The sequence below is a fragment of the Manis pentadactyla genome, chromosome X (genome assembly GCF_030020395.1).
Source record: "Manis pentadactyla isolate mManPen7 chromosome X, mManPen7.hap1, whole genome shotgun sequence".
NCBI classification, from domain to species: Eukaryota; Metazoa; Chordata; class Mammalia; order Pholidota; family Manidae; genus Manis; species Manis pentadactyla.
The window spans coordinates 5,561,111-5,577,842 of NC_080038.1; the positions used below are offsets into that span (position 1 = coordinate 5,561,111).

The 16,732-nt window shown below is 45.4% G+C and overlaps 1 protein-coding gene across 1 annotated transcript in view; it reads left to right on the forward strand.

The window, feature by feature from the left end:
* The window catches only part of WWC3 (WWC family member 3), a 117,348-nt gene that overhangs the window by 41,994 nt on the left and 58,622 nt on the right, over nt 1-16,732 (forward strand). The window contains exons 3-5 of the mRNA XM_036913009.2: nt 18-221; nt 9,434-9,510; nt 10,621-10,700. Coding sequence (XP_036768904.2) covers nt 18-221; nt 9,434-9,510; nt 10,621-10,700 — 361 coding nt within the window. The remainder of the gene's footprint in view (nt 1-17; nt 222-9,433; nt 9,511-10,620; nt 10,701-16,732) is intronic.

A 16,732-nucleotide genomic window follows, 5' to 3' on the forward strand; every position in this document is an offset into this window, starting at 1 on the left:
TAACTCTTGGAATTTAGAGCTGACCCAGATTGAGGATCCCAGAGAGCAGTGGAGGCGTGAACAGGAGCGGATGCTGAAGGAGTACCTCGTTGTAGCCCAGGAGGCTCTCAATGCCAAGAAGGAAATCTACCAGATCAAGCAGCAGCGCTTCGAACTGGCTCAGGAGGAGTACCAGCAGCTGCACAGAATGTGTGAGGATGACAGCCGCTCACACGCCAGCTGTGAGTTGATTGTCCTATGGTTACCATGCCTGGCTTGAAAAGCCCTCTCTCTGCTAGGTGATGGGCCAACACTCATCTGTGTGGGCAAGACCGCTTCATAGGGTTTCTAACCGCACCCTGTTGGGTAGTCAGGGTTCTGCCGGGGACTCGATGTCATGCGGTAGCCCCTCCTTTAGTGAATATCTGTTAGACAAGGCCTACCCTGTGCCCACACACAGAGATAGCTGGAGCCCAAGAAGGGAGAGGTCCCTGCCCCTGACGGGCTGACATTCGGCTTTGGAAGGGAGAAAAGCAAATTTCAGGTAGTGACACCAGATGAGCTTGCGTCTCATGTGGTTGGCATGGGAAAGGGCTTCGCGCGGAGAGCTGTGTGGTGAGTGCTGTTGGCCTGGGGCCATCCTTGGGATACCCACTGAATAGGTAGGAATATTCAGGGCCTTCACACATGTCGAGTACTTGCCTCTTCATAGAGCCCTTTCTTGAGCAGTACACTGAAGGCAGAGGCACACAGTGTGGCCCAGAGGATCAGGGGCTATCGCTTTCTGCCCTTCAAGGGAGACTGATATTCTCAAAAGGACCCCCTCTGAGCTTTGGAGGCTGCTGGAGGTGGGCTCTCGGCTCATGAGTCTCAGCAGACACTCAGGTGCTGAAGGAACCAGGTCCAGCCTCAGAAGCCAGAGGATTTTGTAATTTGACATGCTCAGTCACTGCTTGAGCCAGTCCCTCCCCGACAGAGCTGTGACACCTAAGAGTCCACCACAGAGGTGTTTGGCCAGGACTGTCCAGGACTCCGGTGAGCTTGGGGAGGGTGTGAGAGGTTTTATTTTATAAAGACCTAAGTCTCGTTGGGCCATGGAAGGGTATACCTGTGACACGACCGTCCTTTTGGCAGGTATTTGGCTCTGGTGACATAGCTTTGACGTTAAAGCTTTACTCTGTGTTGCAAGTCAGAGTGGAGGTGAGGCCAAGGGGCCAGATGTCTTTTGATGGCAGTGCTGTTAAAGGTGAATAAGCCATGCAGGCTGTGGGAAGAGGTGGGGTTTCCCCTCTAACAAGAATGTCAAGGAGTTCTGTAACCACGTGCCTAGAGAGAATGTAGGGACTCAGGTATGCTGTCTCCAGGTTGTCTTATCTCTGGTTCTTCAGGTATTGGTATGTAGTAGATTTTGTTTTGTTTTTTCTTTTAACCGTCCGTCAGAGTGTGATGGGTCAGTTCAGAGCTAACTTTTAAGAGGCTGGTTTATCTCCACAGTTTTCTTGTAATGTCTTCTGATTTTGGTATCAGGACAATGGTGGCCCCACAGAATGGATTGGGAACTGTTCTTTCCTTCTCTCTTTCTGGAAAGAGTTTGTGTGGGATTGGTATTAAGCTTTCTTAAGCATTTGATAGAATTCACCAGGAAAGCTATCTGTACATAAGAGTTCTTTGTGGGAATGCTTGTAACTACAAGTTCAGTATCTTGAGTGGGTATGAGGCGATTAGGATTTTTTGTTTCTTCTTGAATCAGTTTTGGTATTTGTACATTTCAAGGAATTTGTCTATTTTATCTAATCCAAAAATCAGAAACATTTTTATAAAGGGTCATAAATATTTTTGGCTTTGTGGGCCATATGGTCTCAGACACAAGTACTCTGCCCTGTTATGTTACTGAAGCAGCCAGAAACAATACATAAAAGAATGTGTGTGGCTTGTTCTGATCAAAGTGTAAAAACGGGTAATAAGCTAGATTGGCCCACAGGGAATTTGCTGACCTCTGATCCAAGCTGTCAAGCTTATAAAGTTATGTGTAGAATTTCCTTATGATTCTTTTAATGTCTGGATGCTCTGTAGTGGTACCCTCTCTTTCATTCCAGATATTAATAACTTGTGTCTTTTTCTTAATCAGTGTAGCTAAGCTTGTACTGATTGTATTTTTCTTTACAATAAACTGGCTTTGGTTTTCCTTTTTTCCCCTGTTGTCATCTATTTTATTGATTTCTCCTCTTTATTCTTTCCTTCCTTCTACTTAGTTTGGCTTTAATTTGTTCTTCCTTTTCTAGCTTCCTAAAGTAGAAACTTAGATCACTGATACTAGACCTTCCTTATTTTCTCACTTAGCCTCAAAAGGTATAAAATTTCCTTCTAAGTACAATGCTAACCGCATGCCGCAGATTTTGGTATTTTCATTTTTAGTCAGTTCAGTATATTGTCTTGTGTCCTTTGTGATTTATTTTTTGACCCACGGGTTCTTTAAAAGTAAGTTGTTGGGACTTTTTACAGATGTCATGTTGATTTCCAATTTAATTCCACTGTGGTCAGAGACTCCACTATGGAAGATTTCAGTCTTTTGGTATCTTGAGATGACTTTTATAGCACACATACGCTCTCTTTTAGTGCTCTCATAGGATTGGAAGCCCATGGACGGGGTGCCTTGTAGTACACCTCGCTGAAACATAAGCTCATAACTATTTCTAAGAATATATGGGTAGCTATTCTAAGTCTTTCAGAAAGTTACTTGGTAAAAGCTAGGTTGAACCACATAAAATTGTAATTTTTGTAGCTTAAAAAGGCCAAATATTAGCAATTTCATATGATTCAGTCTGATAGAGTGTTTCTTCCCAATAGTCTTTAGGGACCTTATCTGTTCCATGGGTGGGTTTGGTTAGGTCTCCAAAGAGGCTCTCTGGTCAGTCTTCCTAAGAATGGAATGCAAGAAAGACATATCAGAGAACTGGGAAGGAAGTTTCATGCCAGTGATTGGAAAGAAAAATTACAGCAAGAGGAGGTGTTTATCATGTCCTGGTTAACACAGCGCAGCCAGGACTTTAGCTGTAGTGTGTGTGGGAGCTCGGGACTGGAGCCCTAAAAGGTGCAAATATAGGCAGACCTGAGAGCAGCATGTGGGGTTCCACAGCCAGCACAAGTGGAGCGAGGGAGCAGTCCCACTGCAACTTGAGCCTGTAGGTTAAGGGCACTTAAAACTTGTAGTTCTGTGGAGCTGCGACATCCCTCAGCATCAGTTTTTGTATTTCCCTGTGCTTTTCACTCCCTTGACATTTGGGCAAATAGGGAATTATACTCAATTACGTTTCCTTCCTGCGCTCCATGGAATTTTTTACTGCCCAGTAAAAGAAGAAATACTGACGATGCTGTCTTTGAAGTGGTGCATGAAGAAACCTTCAGCAGAGGAAGCAGATGACTCTGTGGTGTTGACTTGAGATTCTAACGTTAGCTCATCAGATTCCCAGCCTGCTAGGAGTCTCTGTGGAGACACAGTCTCTGCAGCCACTGTGTAGGTGGCCGTGGAGGCCAGATGGGGCCTGCCTGTGCTCATGAAGGGCTGGAGGTGGTAGTGATCTTCTGGGGCCTATCGCCTCATGGGGGAAAGACTCCAAGTGAAATCTAGGACCTAATCCAAGTGCTTCATCAGGTTGCTTCTGTCCCTGAGGTTTTGACCATGTTCTTTTCAATTTGCTGTTTCATCTGAACTACCAATTACAGTGAGGAAAACTCTGTTCAGTATGACTCAAATGAATTATTTCTGGTCGCAGGATAATGCTCAAGACAGTGATCCATGGCTGGAATCACTGTGATCTAACAGATGTCTCCTACAGAGAGAGGGGTTGGGCCCACGTAAGGAGCCTGCTGGTGGCAGCATCCCCAGCACACCTGGGCTCCAGTTGGCCACACTGGTCATACTTAGCCCAGATCACTCTCAGTGCTTAGTCATCTAAGCAGGGTGGCGTCTCCTTGCTCCACTAGTGGGAACAGACTAACATTTGGGCCTGTTTCCTTTATTGGCAGTGACTTGAGGCAAAGGAACTAATATTGGGTGAGCTAGTGTTTTCTATGCGTTGTTATGATTGCAACATTGTGAAGCACATGATGTTTTCTTCCTTGTACATACAAGAAAAGATATTGGGGAGGCTACATTACGTCTTCAAGGTCACATACTCAGTATTCGAACCCAGATCCTTTTGCATGTGTAGCTTCCCCCACTCTGTACGGTTTCCTAGACATGGAAGGGGCAGCTCAGGAAAGCTGATCATGCTTTTGGAACATCTTGCCCTCCCATTGTTCAAGTTACCTGGAAATAAAGACCGATGGGAATGGACAAGTCGTCTGGCAATTTTGCAACTTTAGGAGGTGCAAGGAGGGCAGAGCAGTTTCTGCTTCTTGATCTTTCTCTTGACCCACACTAGGATCACTAAGCTATTTGTTTTGTTTCCAGCAGATATTTATGTTGTATATACTAAATGTTGGAGATGCGATTTATCCCCAATGGCTGATTATAGGGAAAAATGAGGCATTGATGGTGAACAGAGGAATTAACTAGAATAGCCATGTCTAATATTGGAGCAGAAGGATATGACAGAGGGTGGGGGGAGGGGATGTGCATCTCTAACACCCTTCACAGATCCCCCCCCGCCCACATGTTACGGAAACTACCAGAATAAAATTCCATTCATTGGACCCGAAAGATTTTGTGTCAATGTTGGGCCATCTGATATCTCAGAATGTCCAAGCCTTGACCTTTTTTGTCTCTGACCAAAGCAAATGTAGATACTTTGCTGGATTTGAGCACACATGTCGCCATGAGACTAAGACCCCTACTCTATTTCTGGAAGCTTGAGAACTAGCTGCCTGGTACCCAGTCCTATTTTATGCTTTGTAGAACACTGGGATGCAGCTGGTCTACAATGGACTCACTGTCTCTGAGACACACCCTGTACTTTTTCTACAGCTCTGTTTTGTAGAGTTTTCTCCTACTTTCTTTGTCCTAATATGTTCGTCCATTTGCCTTTTAACACTGAATACATTCGTTATTTCAGAAACTTTGGTTTTGGAGTTACTCTTTCACTCTTCCTGAGAAACTCCAGCTTCTGGATGTGTTCAGATGAAGTCTATGACCATTTGCAGAGCCTTTTGGAAGGAGTTCTTACATCGAGTGAATTATAGTCTGAACCACAGGTCAGCAAATTATGTACGGCCCACAGGCTGAATCTTGCTCGCTCTGGGTGTTTGCAAGTAAAGTTTTATTGGAACACAGCCACATCCATTCACTTTTCTATTGTCTGTAGCAGCTACGAGGCAGAATTGAGGAATTGAAACAGACTGTATGGCCCATAATGCCAAACGTATTTATTACCTGGTGCTTTGCAGAAAAAGCTTCCCAACCCCAAATCTATCTCAGTGTTTCTGAACCCTGGCTACATAGAAGAATCTCCTGAAGGGCTTTTAAACCTGGGCCCCACCCCCAGAGATTTTGACTTAATTGGCCTTGGATGGGGCCAGACTTTTTTTTTAAGGTTTCCAGGCTATCAGAGTTGAGATCCACTAGTCTAGCAACAGGAATGTGACTGCTACTCTGGTTCCCAGGAGCTACCAGAAGTCTACACCAAGAGTCTCTTTGGGTGGCTGGGAAAGAGTCGGCCTTATCTCTGGTGAGAAAGTGCTGACCCACCCTGAATTCCTGGGTTAGGTGGTGGTGATTGACCTTATCAGTCATCAGTCCTGCCAACATTCTTTCTAAGGCTCCAAGCCCTTCCCACAAAGACTGTCTTCCATTGGTTCTCTGGTAAAGGGTTTCTCATCTGCTATCTAGGTTAGGATAAGGGCCGCAGTCCATCCATTCAGCCTTTTGTTTTCCTTCATGCAAGCATGTTGGAACAGGCAGGAGAAGAATGGATCACATAGCATTTTTCACAGGTATTAAGTTGGCAAGACTCAGTCTTAAAGGTTGTAGCAAAGCACACATGTCTATTGAGATAATCCCCTAGTCTGTCCTAGGAAGAGAGTTCTTTGGATTTGGTGGCATCTGGTGTTACTTCTGTAGGTCACCTCTGAGTAGGTTTGTTTGATATTTTTTGTTCCTTTGTTTATGGAGCCTTAAAAAAAAGTCATGCCCTCTGTTGTTGGCCTCAGTTATTTGCATGCATTCCTTTGTCGCTGCCCTGGTAATTAGTACCCGTCAGCTTGGAAACTGTCAGGGCTCACTGGCCTTTCTGTGAGGCCTCAGAGTCCTCCCGGGCAGCCTTGAGCAACTCTCCACTGTGCTGGCGCCTGGCGGTGCCCCCTGGCCTAAGGAGCAGTCTGTCCAGAGGATGTCTTGGGAGAAGGACTACTGGTCTGTTACAGCATGTCACCCCCCTGGGGTGATCTTAGGCTCTCACAGCACAGAGGAAGCCTGTGTGTAAGAGAGAGAGACAGACAGATGGATACATGGACATACATGTTTCTCCCTTCCAGTACCCCATAAAATTGAAATCCAAAATAAGTCCTGGGGTCGGCAGCATTTTTGAGTGCTAGATATATAGGTCAGGTTTCCCTAGTGGACCCTGGGCATTGGGGAATTGGAGACCCATGCTTCTTACATTGGAAAAGCTAATCTTGTTGAAGAATCTTGGACAGATGACCCCCCAGGAGCCCGGGTTCTAGACAGAAGTCCCTCTCTGACTGATGGCACAATGTAGGTCAAGTCACTTCAAACTTAGTCTTAATAGTGGGGAAACGCCATCATCATCTCTCACAAACATTTTATGAGAATAGATGAAATAATGTGAAAGGCACCCCATAATAGCAAGGTATAATAATTTACATGGTTGTGACCCAGCTAAACTATCACCTTCTTTCTATATCATCCAAAGCAATACCGTGCATCTGACTGGGCTCCTTAAGCTATTTAATAATAGCTCTGCCCACTCAACTCTTCAAGAGAAGAGAAAGCCTCAGAGGTGAAAGCCTGGTATTTATCATAAACCGTGAGATCAGAGGCATGTCTTAACAGAGGAAGATATTTTTTTCTAAATGTTCTGGAGTGCATGCCATTTAAAATGTGGTCTGGAACATTGGGCTATTCCTTGCACCCTAGAAATGGGTCCCATCAGACTTACTGGCAGACATAGGGAACTGAGAAGTTAGTTGGCTAAGTTGACTTAGGCTATTAAAAGTCACATCGGTGTTCACAATGTTCCTTAGCACTTGATGGTAAAATGGACTCACTGTCTTAGGTACATGAGTTGCCTTTTCCTTCATCCCAGTCCTGGAATTTTATAATTTTAGAGACTAAAACAAAGGTAACATGAATGGCATCAATGTAAGTAAAACCTTTTCTACAATTTAGGATGGTTCAGCTGTAGGTAATGGAAGAGACTCACTCCCATGGGCCTGGACAACAAGGCCATCCGCTGTCATATAACAGAGCCCTTTAGAGGTGGAGTGGGCCTCCCCATTGGTGGATTCGGTGGCTCAGGACTGGGTACATGCTGGGCCTCCCTGGGGGAAAGGGGATACCCTCAACCTCAGGGCTCCATTAGTGAGGGAGGAGAGTTGGGGGACAAGTGCTGTGTATTCGTCCAGCTGTGCCCTGTGCATTTCTAGTCTCTTGGCTGATTTTCCTTACAAAATTGCACAGGATTTTTATAGCGATGATTTCAGATCATTGTTGCTGATGTTTAACATTGCAGTTAACTTCCCTGGACTTTGGTGGAGGGGTTGCTCAAGGGGACAAGTTGACACGCACGGATGTGAGGAGTCAGCAAGCCCAAGGCTCATTTGCTTATTGTATGTGTCCCAACTGGAAGTCCCTTAAGCTCAGGTCTGGGGAACTTAAGTCCCAGGAGTTCACTGTGGAGATTTGATAGAAATGATTTCTGCCTTGTAAGGGCATTGTTCAAGGTGTTGCTTTTGCTACTGATCTTAAGTGAAACCAAAGAGTCAGACAGGATGGAAGTTAGGGGATTTGGAAATAGACATTTGTCTAAGAAAGAATTCTATTTTAAAAACATTTTACTCCATGTCTTTGAGAGATTACAATTCTAAATATAAGAACATTTTAGATAAAGTTGGCAAACACTTAGTGCCTCCAGGTATTTATTTCCAATAGATTCTAGTGGTTTGAAATTCTGACAAATGGGGGCTTAAATAGTAGATTTTCTGTAGAACTGTATTTTTTTTAAAGAAGGAGATATCTGAACTGCTCAAATGAACTGCATCCAAAGTTGAGGCTCTTAAATAATCTTGCTGTTTAAGCCACTTGATGGCTTTGAGCCATCCTCTCCAATATAAAGTCAGGAAATGATTTTCAACTAGTTTCTAGTTTGCATCTAGTTATCTGCAAGACAGTCCGACTTCTGTACCCAGATCAAAGGGGTAAAAGAAAGGTTGCTGGCTCTGCAGATGGGTCTTCTAAGCAGGTGATGTTAGTAGAAGTGGCCTGGAGGGAGATTATAGCAGTTTGGGGCGCTCCACCAGCTAAGGAAGGGATTGAAACCAAGTCACTACACACAGAAGCTGCTGGCTTCAGAAGCATCAAGAAAAAGCATTGTGGGGAGGCGAACAGGGTCTTGGAAATTCAGAGTGGCCACTGGCTGCTTCAGCTGCTGAAACACCAGAAAAGACTTGTGGCTCTCTGTGCAGATGGGAACTGGCAGGCTGTGTAAAAGTCTGCGTGTCATACCCGCCCCCGGGTACTGGCTGTTCATAGCGATGATGCTGTATCTGTTCAAACATCGTGCATTGTGCACACTGCGCTGTCTAAGAAAGCATTTAGCTGTGTGGTGAGTTTTAGCTGAATATCCATCAACAGGCTGCTGAATAAAAGTGTGGGTGCTGCACTTGAGTTTGCTAGGTGCAAGCAGCTTGGAAGCATAGCTTTTTCCTAAGCCCTCCAGATACTGACACATTGCTAGAAAGTTCTTTGCCATTTTACAAATCTTTGTGTTTTTTTCTTTCTTATGTCAAGAGTTGTTCATCTGGAGAATATAGATATGAAGAAGACAAAAATAAAGTCTTGTATAATGAAGCCACTGAGAATAACCATAGTTAGCTTTTGGTTCTGTTCTTCCAGTCACTTGCATGTCTGTGCATTTGAAAAAGCAAAGCTGGATTCATACTGTACATACTGTTTACATAGTAAGAACAGTTTTCTATACCATGATATCATCCCCTCACTGTGTCTAGGTGATTTTTAACCTTAGTAGTTTTGCAGTCGAATAAACAGTTTTGATTTATCTACAGCCATAATGTTTTATCATGTGGAATCATGTAGCTCACGCAAAAATCAAACATTGAGACTTGAAGTTGTGAACTGTTAATTCCTTAGGAGCCAGTGCCTTGTAGTTCTGAAACTTAGAAGTAGTTATTTGATACGGTGAATCCAAAATTCCAATCTGTGTGTATTTCTTTATTTTAAAGGATCCATTATAAAATCAAATATTTTCCTTCTGTTTAGCCTTCTCTGGATATTCAACAAATACAAAGTACGACCCATACCAAATTAAAGCAGAAATAGCAAGTCGTCGGGACAGGGTGAGTAAAACGGGTGTTTTCACAACTAGCAGCCCCATATGTATTTTTATGTAACATCACATATCATGGTTCATTCTATGGTGGTCAGTGTGTCCAACACTCATATTTTAGTAAGATTTTCGATTTCATTTGGTCTTACTCTCCACTCTTATCCCAATAGGAGGGGGAAAGTTTCACTTTAAAACCTCAGCTGATCTAACCAAAAAATCACCCATATCTAGACTCGTCCCCCTATTTGGAAAGACTTGGTGACATCAGGGCCTGATCTCAAAGGGCTGCTTCCCTGTCAGCGGGGTGCCAACCCTGGCCCTCTGCAGCTTTAGCGGCTGCTGTCTCCCCAGGTTGCTGTGTTCCTGGAGGAGTCCTGCAGCAGTGGCGTTAGATCAGAATGCTGTGACGCTCCTTCCCCGAGACGCCAGACTTCTTTATGTGCCTCCTTGTTCCATCCCTTCAGCCCCTTGTCTTGGTTGTCTGGGAAGGGGGACGGTTTTGTTGCATTTGCAACAAAGCACAGGAGACATCTTGGAAATGAAGCTCTTGTTCTGGTGTCTCGTTCTCCAAATCAGAGTGTCCCTCTTAATGTAGTGGTTCTCAAACTCCAGTGCATCTGAGCAGAACACCTGGGGAGTTGAGAAATGTGTGAGCTCCCAGGCCCAGCCCTGAGTTTTAGCACAGACCAAGGCAGGTCCTGGAATCTGTAAATAGCACTCAGGTGACTGACTCCCAGGTAGTTGGAGACTGGGACCCTGCTTTTAGCAACAGTGTTTCCTATGTGGGATGTGGGAGTGGTAAGTAGAAGGGAAGTTGACAAAAGTATTACATGGTTTGCTAAGTGTGATGTGTAGCTCAATACCTTGAAAAAGGGAATAGTTGCTGGTTCCCTGGTCCACGTGGGTAGGAGCCTGTTAGTGCTCTGGGGTTCTTGTGTCCAAGCAGCGCAGTTCTTATAGGATGGCTATTTTATTTGCCTGTGAATGCATGTTCATGGAGAGGATAGATGATCCAGTGACTCGGAAGCTAATCAGAAACTTAGATGACAGTGCTAACAATTGTAGAAATAATTTTTCACCGCTTTTTTTTTTTGGAAAAAAAAATGTAATTTGTCTTTAGCTTTCCAGATTAAAACGAGAGCTGACCCAGATGAAGCAAGAACTGCAGTACAAAGAAAAGGGGGTGGAGACCCTGCAAGAGTGAGTTGCCTGCATTTATAGAGGAGAGATGGTTCCTGGGACTTATTTTTGTGCTGACCTGTTTTGGTACCTGGATGTGGGTCCTACAGCTTTGTGGGTGTTCCCTTTTATGCTTTTATCTGTGGTCATTATTTCCCAGTCCTATGCATCAAAATCTTCCTTTTCCTTGAAGATCCTTCACTCCTTTAAATGAGAATACTTGGGAAACAAGACCTTTATTTTCTATCTCTGCATATTCTTGAGAGCTACACTGTCCAAGACATACATGGCTGTTTAAATCCAAATTCTAGTTTTGGTAGTTTTAGTCTCTTAAATTTTTTTATTCTAAAATTTAAATTAAAATTATGGAAAATTTAAAATTTAGCCCCCCGCCAGTCTCAGTAGCCACATCTGAAATGCCCAGTAGTCACATGTGACTAGTGTGGATTTTCTCTCTCTTAGTGCTGTTGACACTTGGACCAGATAGCCCTTTGTGGCAGGCGCTCTTCTTGTGCACAAGATGTTGAGCGGTATCCATGGCCTTGACCCCCTAGATATTAGTAGCACCCTCCCACCCAGCTGTGACAGCCAAAAATGTCTCCCGACACTGCCAAGTGTTCCCTGGAGGGCACATGTGCCCCTGGTTGGGAACCACTGGACCAGTAGCCACCGCACTGAACAGCACAGGTAACAGAAGTTTTCCATCATCACAGAACATGCTGTTGGGCCATCTCTCTGTAGGGCTTCTTCCTGTTGGCATCTTGACAATTAGAACCTTCTCCCTACTAAGAGTTTGAATCCCCATATCATTTGTGTGCTATACTGAATCAGCAAATTCAACAAACAAAAGTGATTTTATAAATGCTGGGGGTGTTGATATGAAATAATTAATTTTCTTAAGAAAGGGTATTGTGTGCTTGTTGGTCAACAGTCCATTTTCCCTCTATTCGGAGCCTGGCTTCACTTGCTGAGCTTGAGCATGTGCTTCATACCTTCTGCACCTACTTTTCTCATCTGTCTGGGAATTGTCTTAGCTCGGGCTGCTATGATGAAATACCAGACAAAAAACCAGGGTCAAACAGCAGACATTTACAGACATTGCTGAAGGTGAGACACCCAAGATTAAGGTACTAGCAAACTTGGTGTCTGGTGAGGGCCTGCTTCCTGACTTGCAGACAGCTGCCTTCCTGCTGTTTCTTCACATGATGGTGGTGATGGCAGACCTCTGTTCTCTGGTGTGTCTCTTCCTCTTCTTATGAGGACACTCACTAATCCCATCACAGGGGCCCCACTCTCATGACCTCATCTAAACCTAAACCCCCCAAAGGCCTGTCTCCAAATACCATCCCATCAGGGGTGAGGGCTCACCATATGGGTTTGTGGGGGATGCAGACTTCCAGTCCATAGCAGCGGTCACTGGGCTCAGTTGGTGGGAGGGCAGTCCTGGTGCCTGCTACATACTCAGTGGTCAGCCAACGCCAGGGTCCGTGTGGTCACTCTTCTCAGTGCCACTCTCTGGCACCCCGTGTGCAGGTGCTGTGGCAGTGTGTCAGGTGTGACTGCAGTATTGCTCTTTAGATGGTGGCAATCCAAGAAGTGCTGGCCAAGTGTGATCATCTCAGGCACATACACAGGGTAATTACCAGGCACATCAAACCCTGTTGTTTAACACAAGGTTGAGATTCACATTTTTAATCATCCAGGATTGCTCAGAGCCTGCTGGGGTGCTTCTCTGTGCTGTGGCCCTGTGCTCCTGTGTCACTCCTGCTCCAGGGCTGGACAAGAAGCAAGCAGAAGCAAATAATTTCATTTGGGAGGTCTTCAGAAGTTGCTAGGACTTTCTGGTTGAATTGGAGGTTGATCTCATCCTTCCCTTTGGCTACCCCATAGCTTCCTCTCATTACCGGGAAGAATCAAGGCTTCACAATGTCTCTAGATAACTCCTCATTTAACACTAGGCGTCATGTGGACTGGGGGTTGCAGTTAATTTAATTCTCACTCCTAGAAGCTCTGGTGAAGGTGACCTGGGTCTCGGCTGGTTGTGGAACACAGGACCCCTGAGCCTCAAAGGGGAGCCCTACCCAGCACCCTTCCCAACCAGCTCAGCCTTCTGCAGGGTTGCTGGGCCCAGCGCCTCTTCCTTGCCTGGCCGCCTTCATTCTGGCATCAGGAAGACAAAGGTTTATACTGCAGTGTCACCTTAAGACTGAACACTCTAGAAAATAAAAGGAGCCTGTGCTCGGGTGACTGAGGAAATCCCTTCTCCTTGGCATCACTAAGAAGTAAATTCATCTCTTGTAGTTGAACTAAGTAAGAGTAGGAAAAGACAGCTTCAGTTTCTCCAGGTCTATTGGATGGGAAGCCGAAGCTAGTACAGGGAGAGTGGTAACTTTACAGCTGCAGCCAGGGTGGAGTATGAGTTGTGCCCCTGCGAATAGAAGGGCCAGTGCTATTTGTATTTTCTCTTTGCTTTCCTTAGCAAGAGCCCACGTTCGGGAGCAGCAATGGGAAATGTTGCTCCCTGTTGAGAGGATGATCCTCAGAACCTCACTCCCTGCCAGAGCCTGGGGGAACACCCGCCCCACAGGGGAGGCTGACGAGTGGCATGGGAGAAGGTTTTGGACCTGGCCTTGATCCTGGGGGCCCACCCCAGCTCTCCAGATGGCACCACTCAGAGAGGCAGTGTGCTATTGGCTGCTGTGTTGTTCCCACACATGTTCACTGTGCTGTGTGACACAGCCTCACAGGAAGGAGAGAAAACATGGGCTCTTCGGCCATGCTTAAAATCCTTTGCAAGTGAAAAGTAACTGGGATAGCCTTCCAGTGAGTTATTACACAGGCTCGGTAGGAGACAAAAACAGACTCAATATTTTTCTGATAGTGAAGATTGGCTCTTAATGTTTGGATGGAATCCTGCAGATTGGTATAACTTATTGAGAAATTCAGAAAACTTCCGTAAGTATTCATACTGTGATTACCCCAACCTAGTGTAAACGCCTAACACATGAGCTGTTGTACATAATGGGCTTTTTGGATATTATTACCAACATCAGTTGAAGGTGGAGACGCTAGATTTTCCTCCGGAAAACTTTCTGCTGTTCTTGCTTCCCAGAATATGCAGTGCATTCTTTTCCAGAGCACCTCACCAGGAGTTTGGCTGCTTATAACATTTTAAACTCTTACTTGTTTATCTTGGTAAACTTTCCAGGCAAAGAAGGATATCCATCATTATGCTTGGGTCCAAGTGAGGAAAAAAGAAACTTTTGTATTTTTTTTCAAGTCTATGTATGCTATTAATTTTTGTAGATGGAAGCTGGCCTTGTACACAGTTTCTGGGTTAAAGATAGAATGTATATGTGTGTGTGCGTGCTTACCATATAACCTTTTAATGATGGAATATGTCGAACATAACAAAAGTCGAGGAACCCTCTGTATCCCTCACCCCACTTGAACGTTAAGTCCACAATGGCCAATCTTGTATTGAAGCAAATCCCAGAATCATATTTGATCCATAAATACTTCTCCTAAAGCTATGGACTCCTTTTGAAAACTTAACTGTAATGTAATACCTCTCTCCCACTCGACAGTACTTTTTTAATATAGTCCCTTCCCCAATGAGCTTTCCGGTTTCTCCGGTTTGTCTGGGTCCAGGTTCGGACAAGGCCCGCACGGTATGCTGGGATGATGTGTCTCTTAATCTTAGCTCCCCTCTCCTTTTCTTTTACTTCTGACAGTTTATTTGTTGAAGGAACAAATTTGCTTGTCCAATACAATTTCCCTAATACTGGATTTTGTGGCTTGATGTCTCTGTGGGGTCATTTAATATGCTCCTCTGTCCCCTGCTAGTTATACAAGCTGATGTAATTACTTTGAGAGGCTTGATCTGATTCCCGTTCAGTTTCTTCTCCTATTTTTTTTCTTGGAGGTAAGTATATTTTGTAGGTGGTAGTGTTACTTCCATCACGAGGTACACACTCTTCATTGTCTCTTCTTGTGGTGTGAAGATTCCCAGTGGGGCCTGGCCTTGTCAGCCTGATTCATGCCCTTGTAACATTTCCCACCAGCTTTCCCCTGAATGCAATGCATGTATAGATACCAAAGATTTCAGGATGAGTTTCCAAGCGAAAGTGGGTCTGCCAAGTCAGAGGGCAAGTACAGCAATGGCATCCTTGGACATGGCCAAATGCTCCTCTCGAGGGGCTGTGCACGGTATGCTGGGATGATGTGTCACCACTAGCTGGTGAGTGGCCCTGTTCCCGCAGCTTTGCCAGCAGGTGTTGTCAGGCTGGGGCATTTTTGCTTGTCTCACAGATGAGATACAGTATCTCAGTGTAGTTGTAATTTGCATCTCTCTTGAGGCCCTTTATAAAATCTTCAGAAAATAAGAGGAACATTTGTGAATAACAAAGTTGTTAGAAAAATTGAGCTTTTCCAGTTAAGGAGCTTCAGGGCTCTCTGCCCTCAAGTTTCCAAAGCTCGTTTGGAAACCTTATCTTAATATCACTGGTTGCTAGCATCCAGTGGCAGAGGGGCAGACTCAGCTAGGGTGTGTGCAGTTTCCCCAGCGGGTGCTGGCATGAGAACGTGCCCGGCGGGCCAGTAGGTGCGGAGCATTTCCCTCTATTCTAGGCCTCCTGGAGATCTGTGGTGTGCCTCCTGTTACATTGCGACTCCTCCTGCAGCCAGGAAGCTCATTCAATGCGCCTTCACACTGAGTCTCCCATGCCTTCCTGCCACTGCAGCCCCGGCCCACTCATGTCCCTGAGGGATGCCCATGGTGCTTTGGGAGCACCACCTGCCAGACCTCTGCCTGTCCGCTGGCTCGGTGTGCCTTCTCTGCACCTGCACCCACTGCCTTCTCCTGGTTTCCACCGCGGCCGAGCCATCCTCACACTGAACCCCGGGGATTCTTAAACCTGCCTCCCGGCCTGTGTCCCCTGGGGCTTTCTCTCTCAGTTAGCTTACAGTCCTCTCTTGCAGAGTTGCCCCTGTCCTGACCTCTTTCCCCCCAGCCCCCTCCACCACACTGCCACTCACTGATGCAGCCCTGCTTGTCACCCTGCTGGCTCTCTGCCCTGAGACTTGCAGCTTCCTGGAACACTTTTTCTCCCAAAATTTCTCCCAAATTCTCACATGGCTGTTCACTCTCTTCTGTAGGTCTCTGGACAAATGGCGTCTTGCCAAGATCCTTGCTTGACCCCTGCATCTGGAAAGGAGCCCTCTCTGTCACTCTCTATCCCCAAGCCCAGCCTCATTTTCCTTAAAACACTGATTGCTGCCTGCCCTAATGATTTATTTTTTGTTGTCTATCCCCTTGACCAGCACATGACTTCATGAGGACAAGGACTTGGCTTTGTGCCCTGCTCAATCCTCAAGAGCCAGGCAGTTCTGGGCCCAGGGCAGGGCTCAGTGGAGTGAATGGACCAGGCCGCTGGTATGGCGCAGAGCGGCTGCTGTTGCTGCTCCTGCCCGTTGGGAGCTGGCACATGGATCACTTCATTCTCAGACACTGGCATTCTGTGGGCAAGGCCCTGGGTGGCGGGGATCTCAGGGAGGTCTCTGCAAATTGGCATAGTTGCCTGCTTATTGACTGCCCTCTAGTATTTCCTTCCCTTCTACATTTTGTGTTTTAACAAATCCTATTCCTTATTACTGCTATTCAAATCACACAAAGGGGTGTTCATTAAATGTTCCAGTAGCCTGTTTCCATGAGGTACATTCTTAGCCACTAGGGAAGCCTCTTTGTTTTGAGCCTTTTCATGGCTTGATGAACTTCTTCCCCATTAGGTGGTATGAATGAAGTGAAACCGGTATCTTCTTAAACAAGAGTGACAACACTCTTCTGAGCACTGGATTCCAGAATGAGGCAGTGTTAGATATTGGAATTAGAGTTTTCTGTCTGAGGGGATTTAGTGGTTTCAGAAGAGAGTGAGATTGTTCACAGTTAGAACAAGCTTAGACTAACAGTAACCCATTAATGTCACACCATTAGATACAGCCCATGCAAAAACCCTGGTAATACTCTGATAACAATAAAGTATATAAAAACGAGG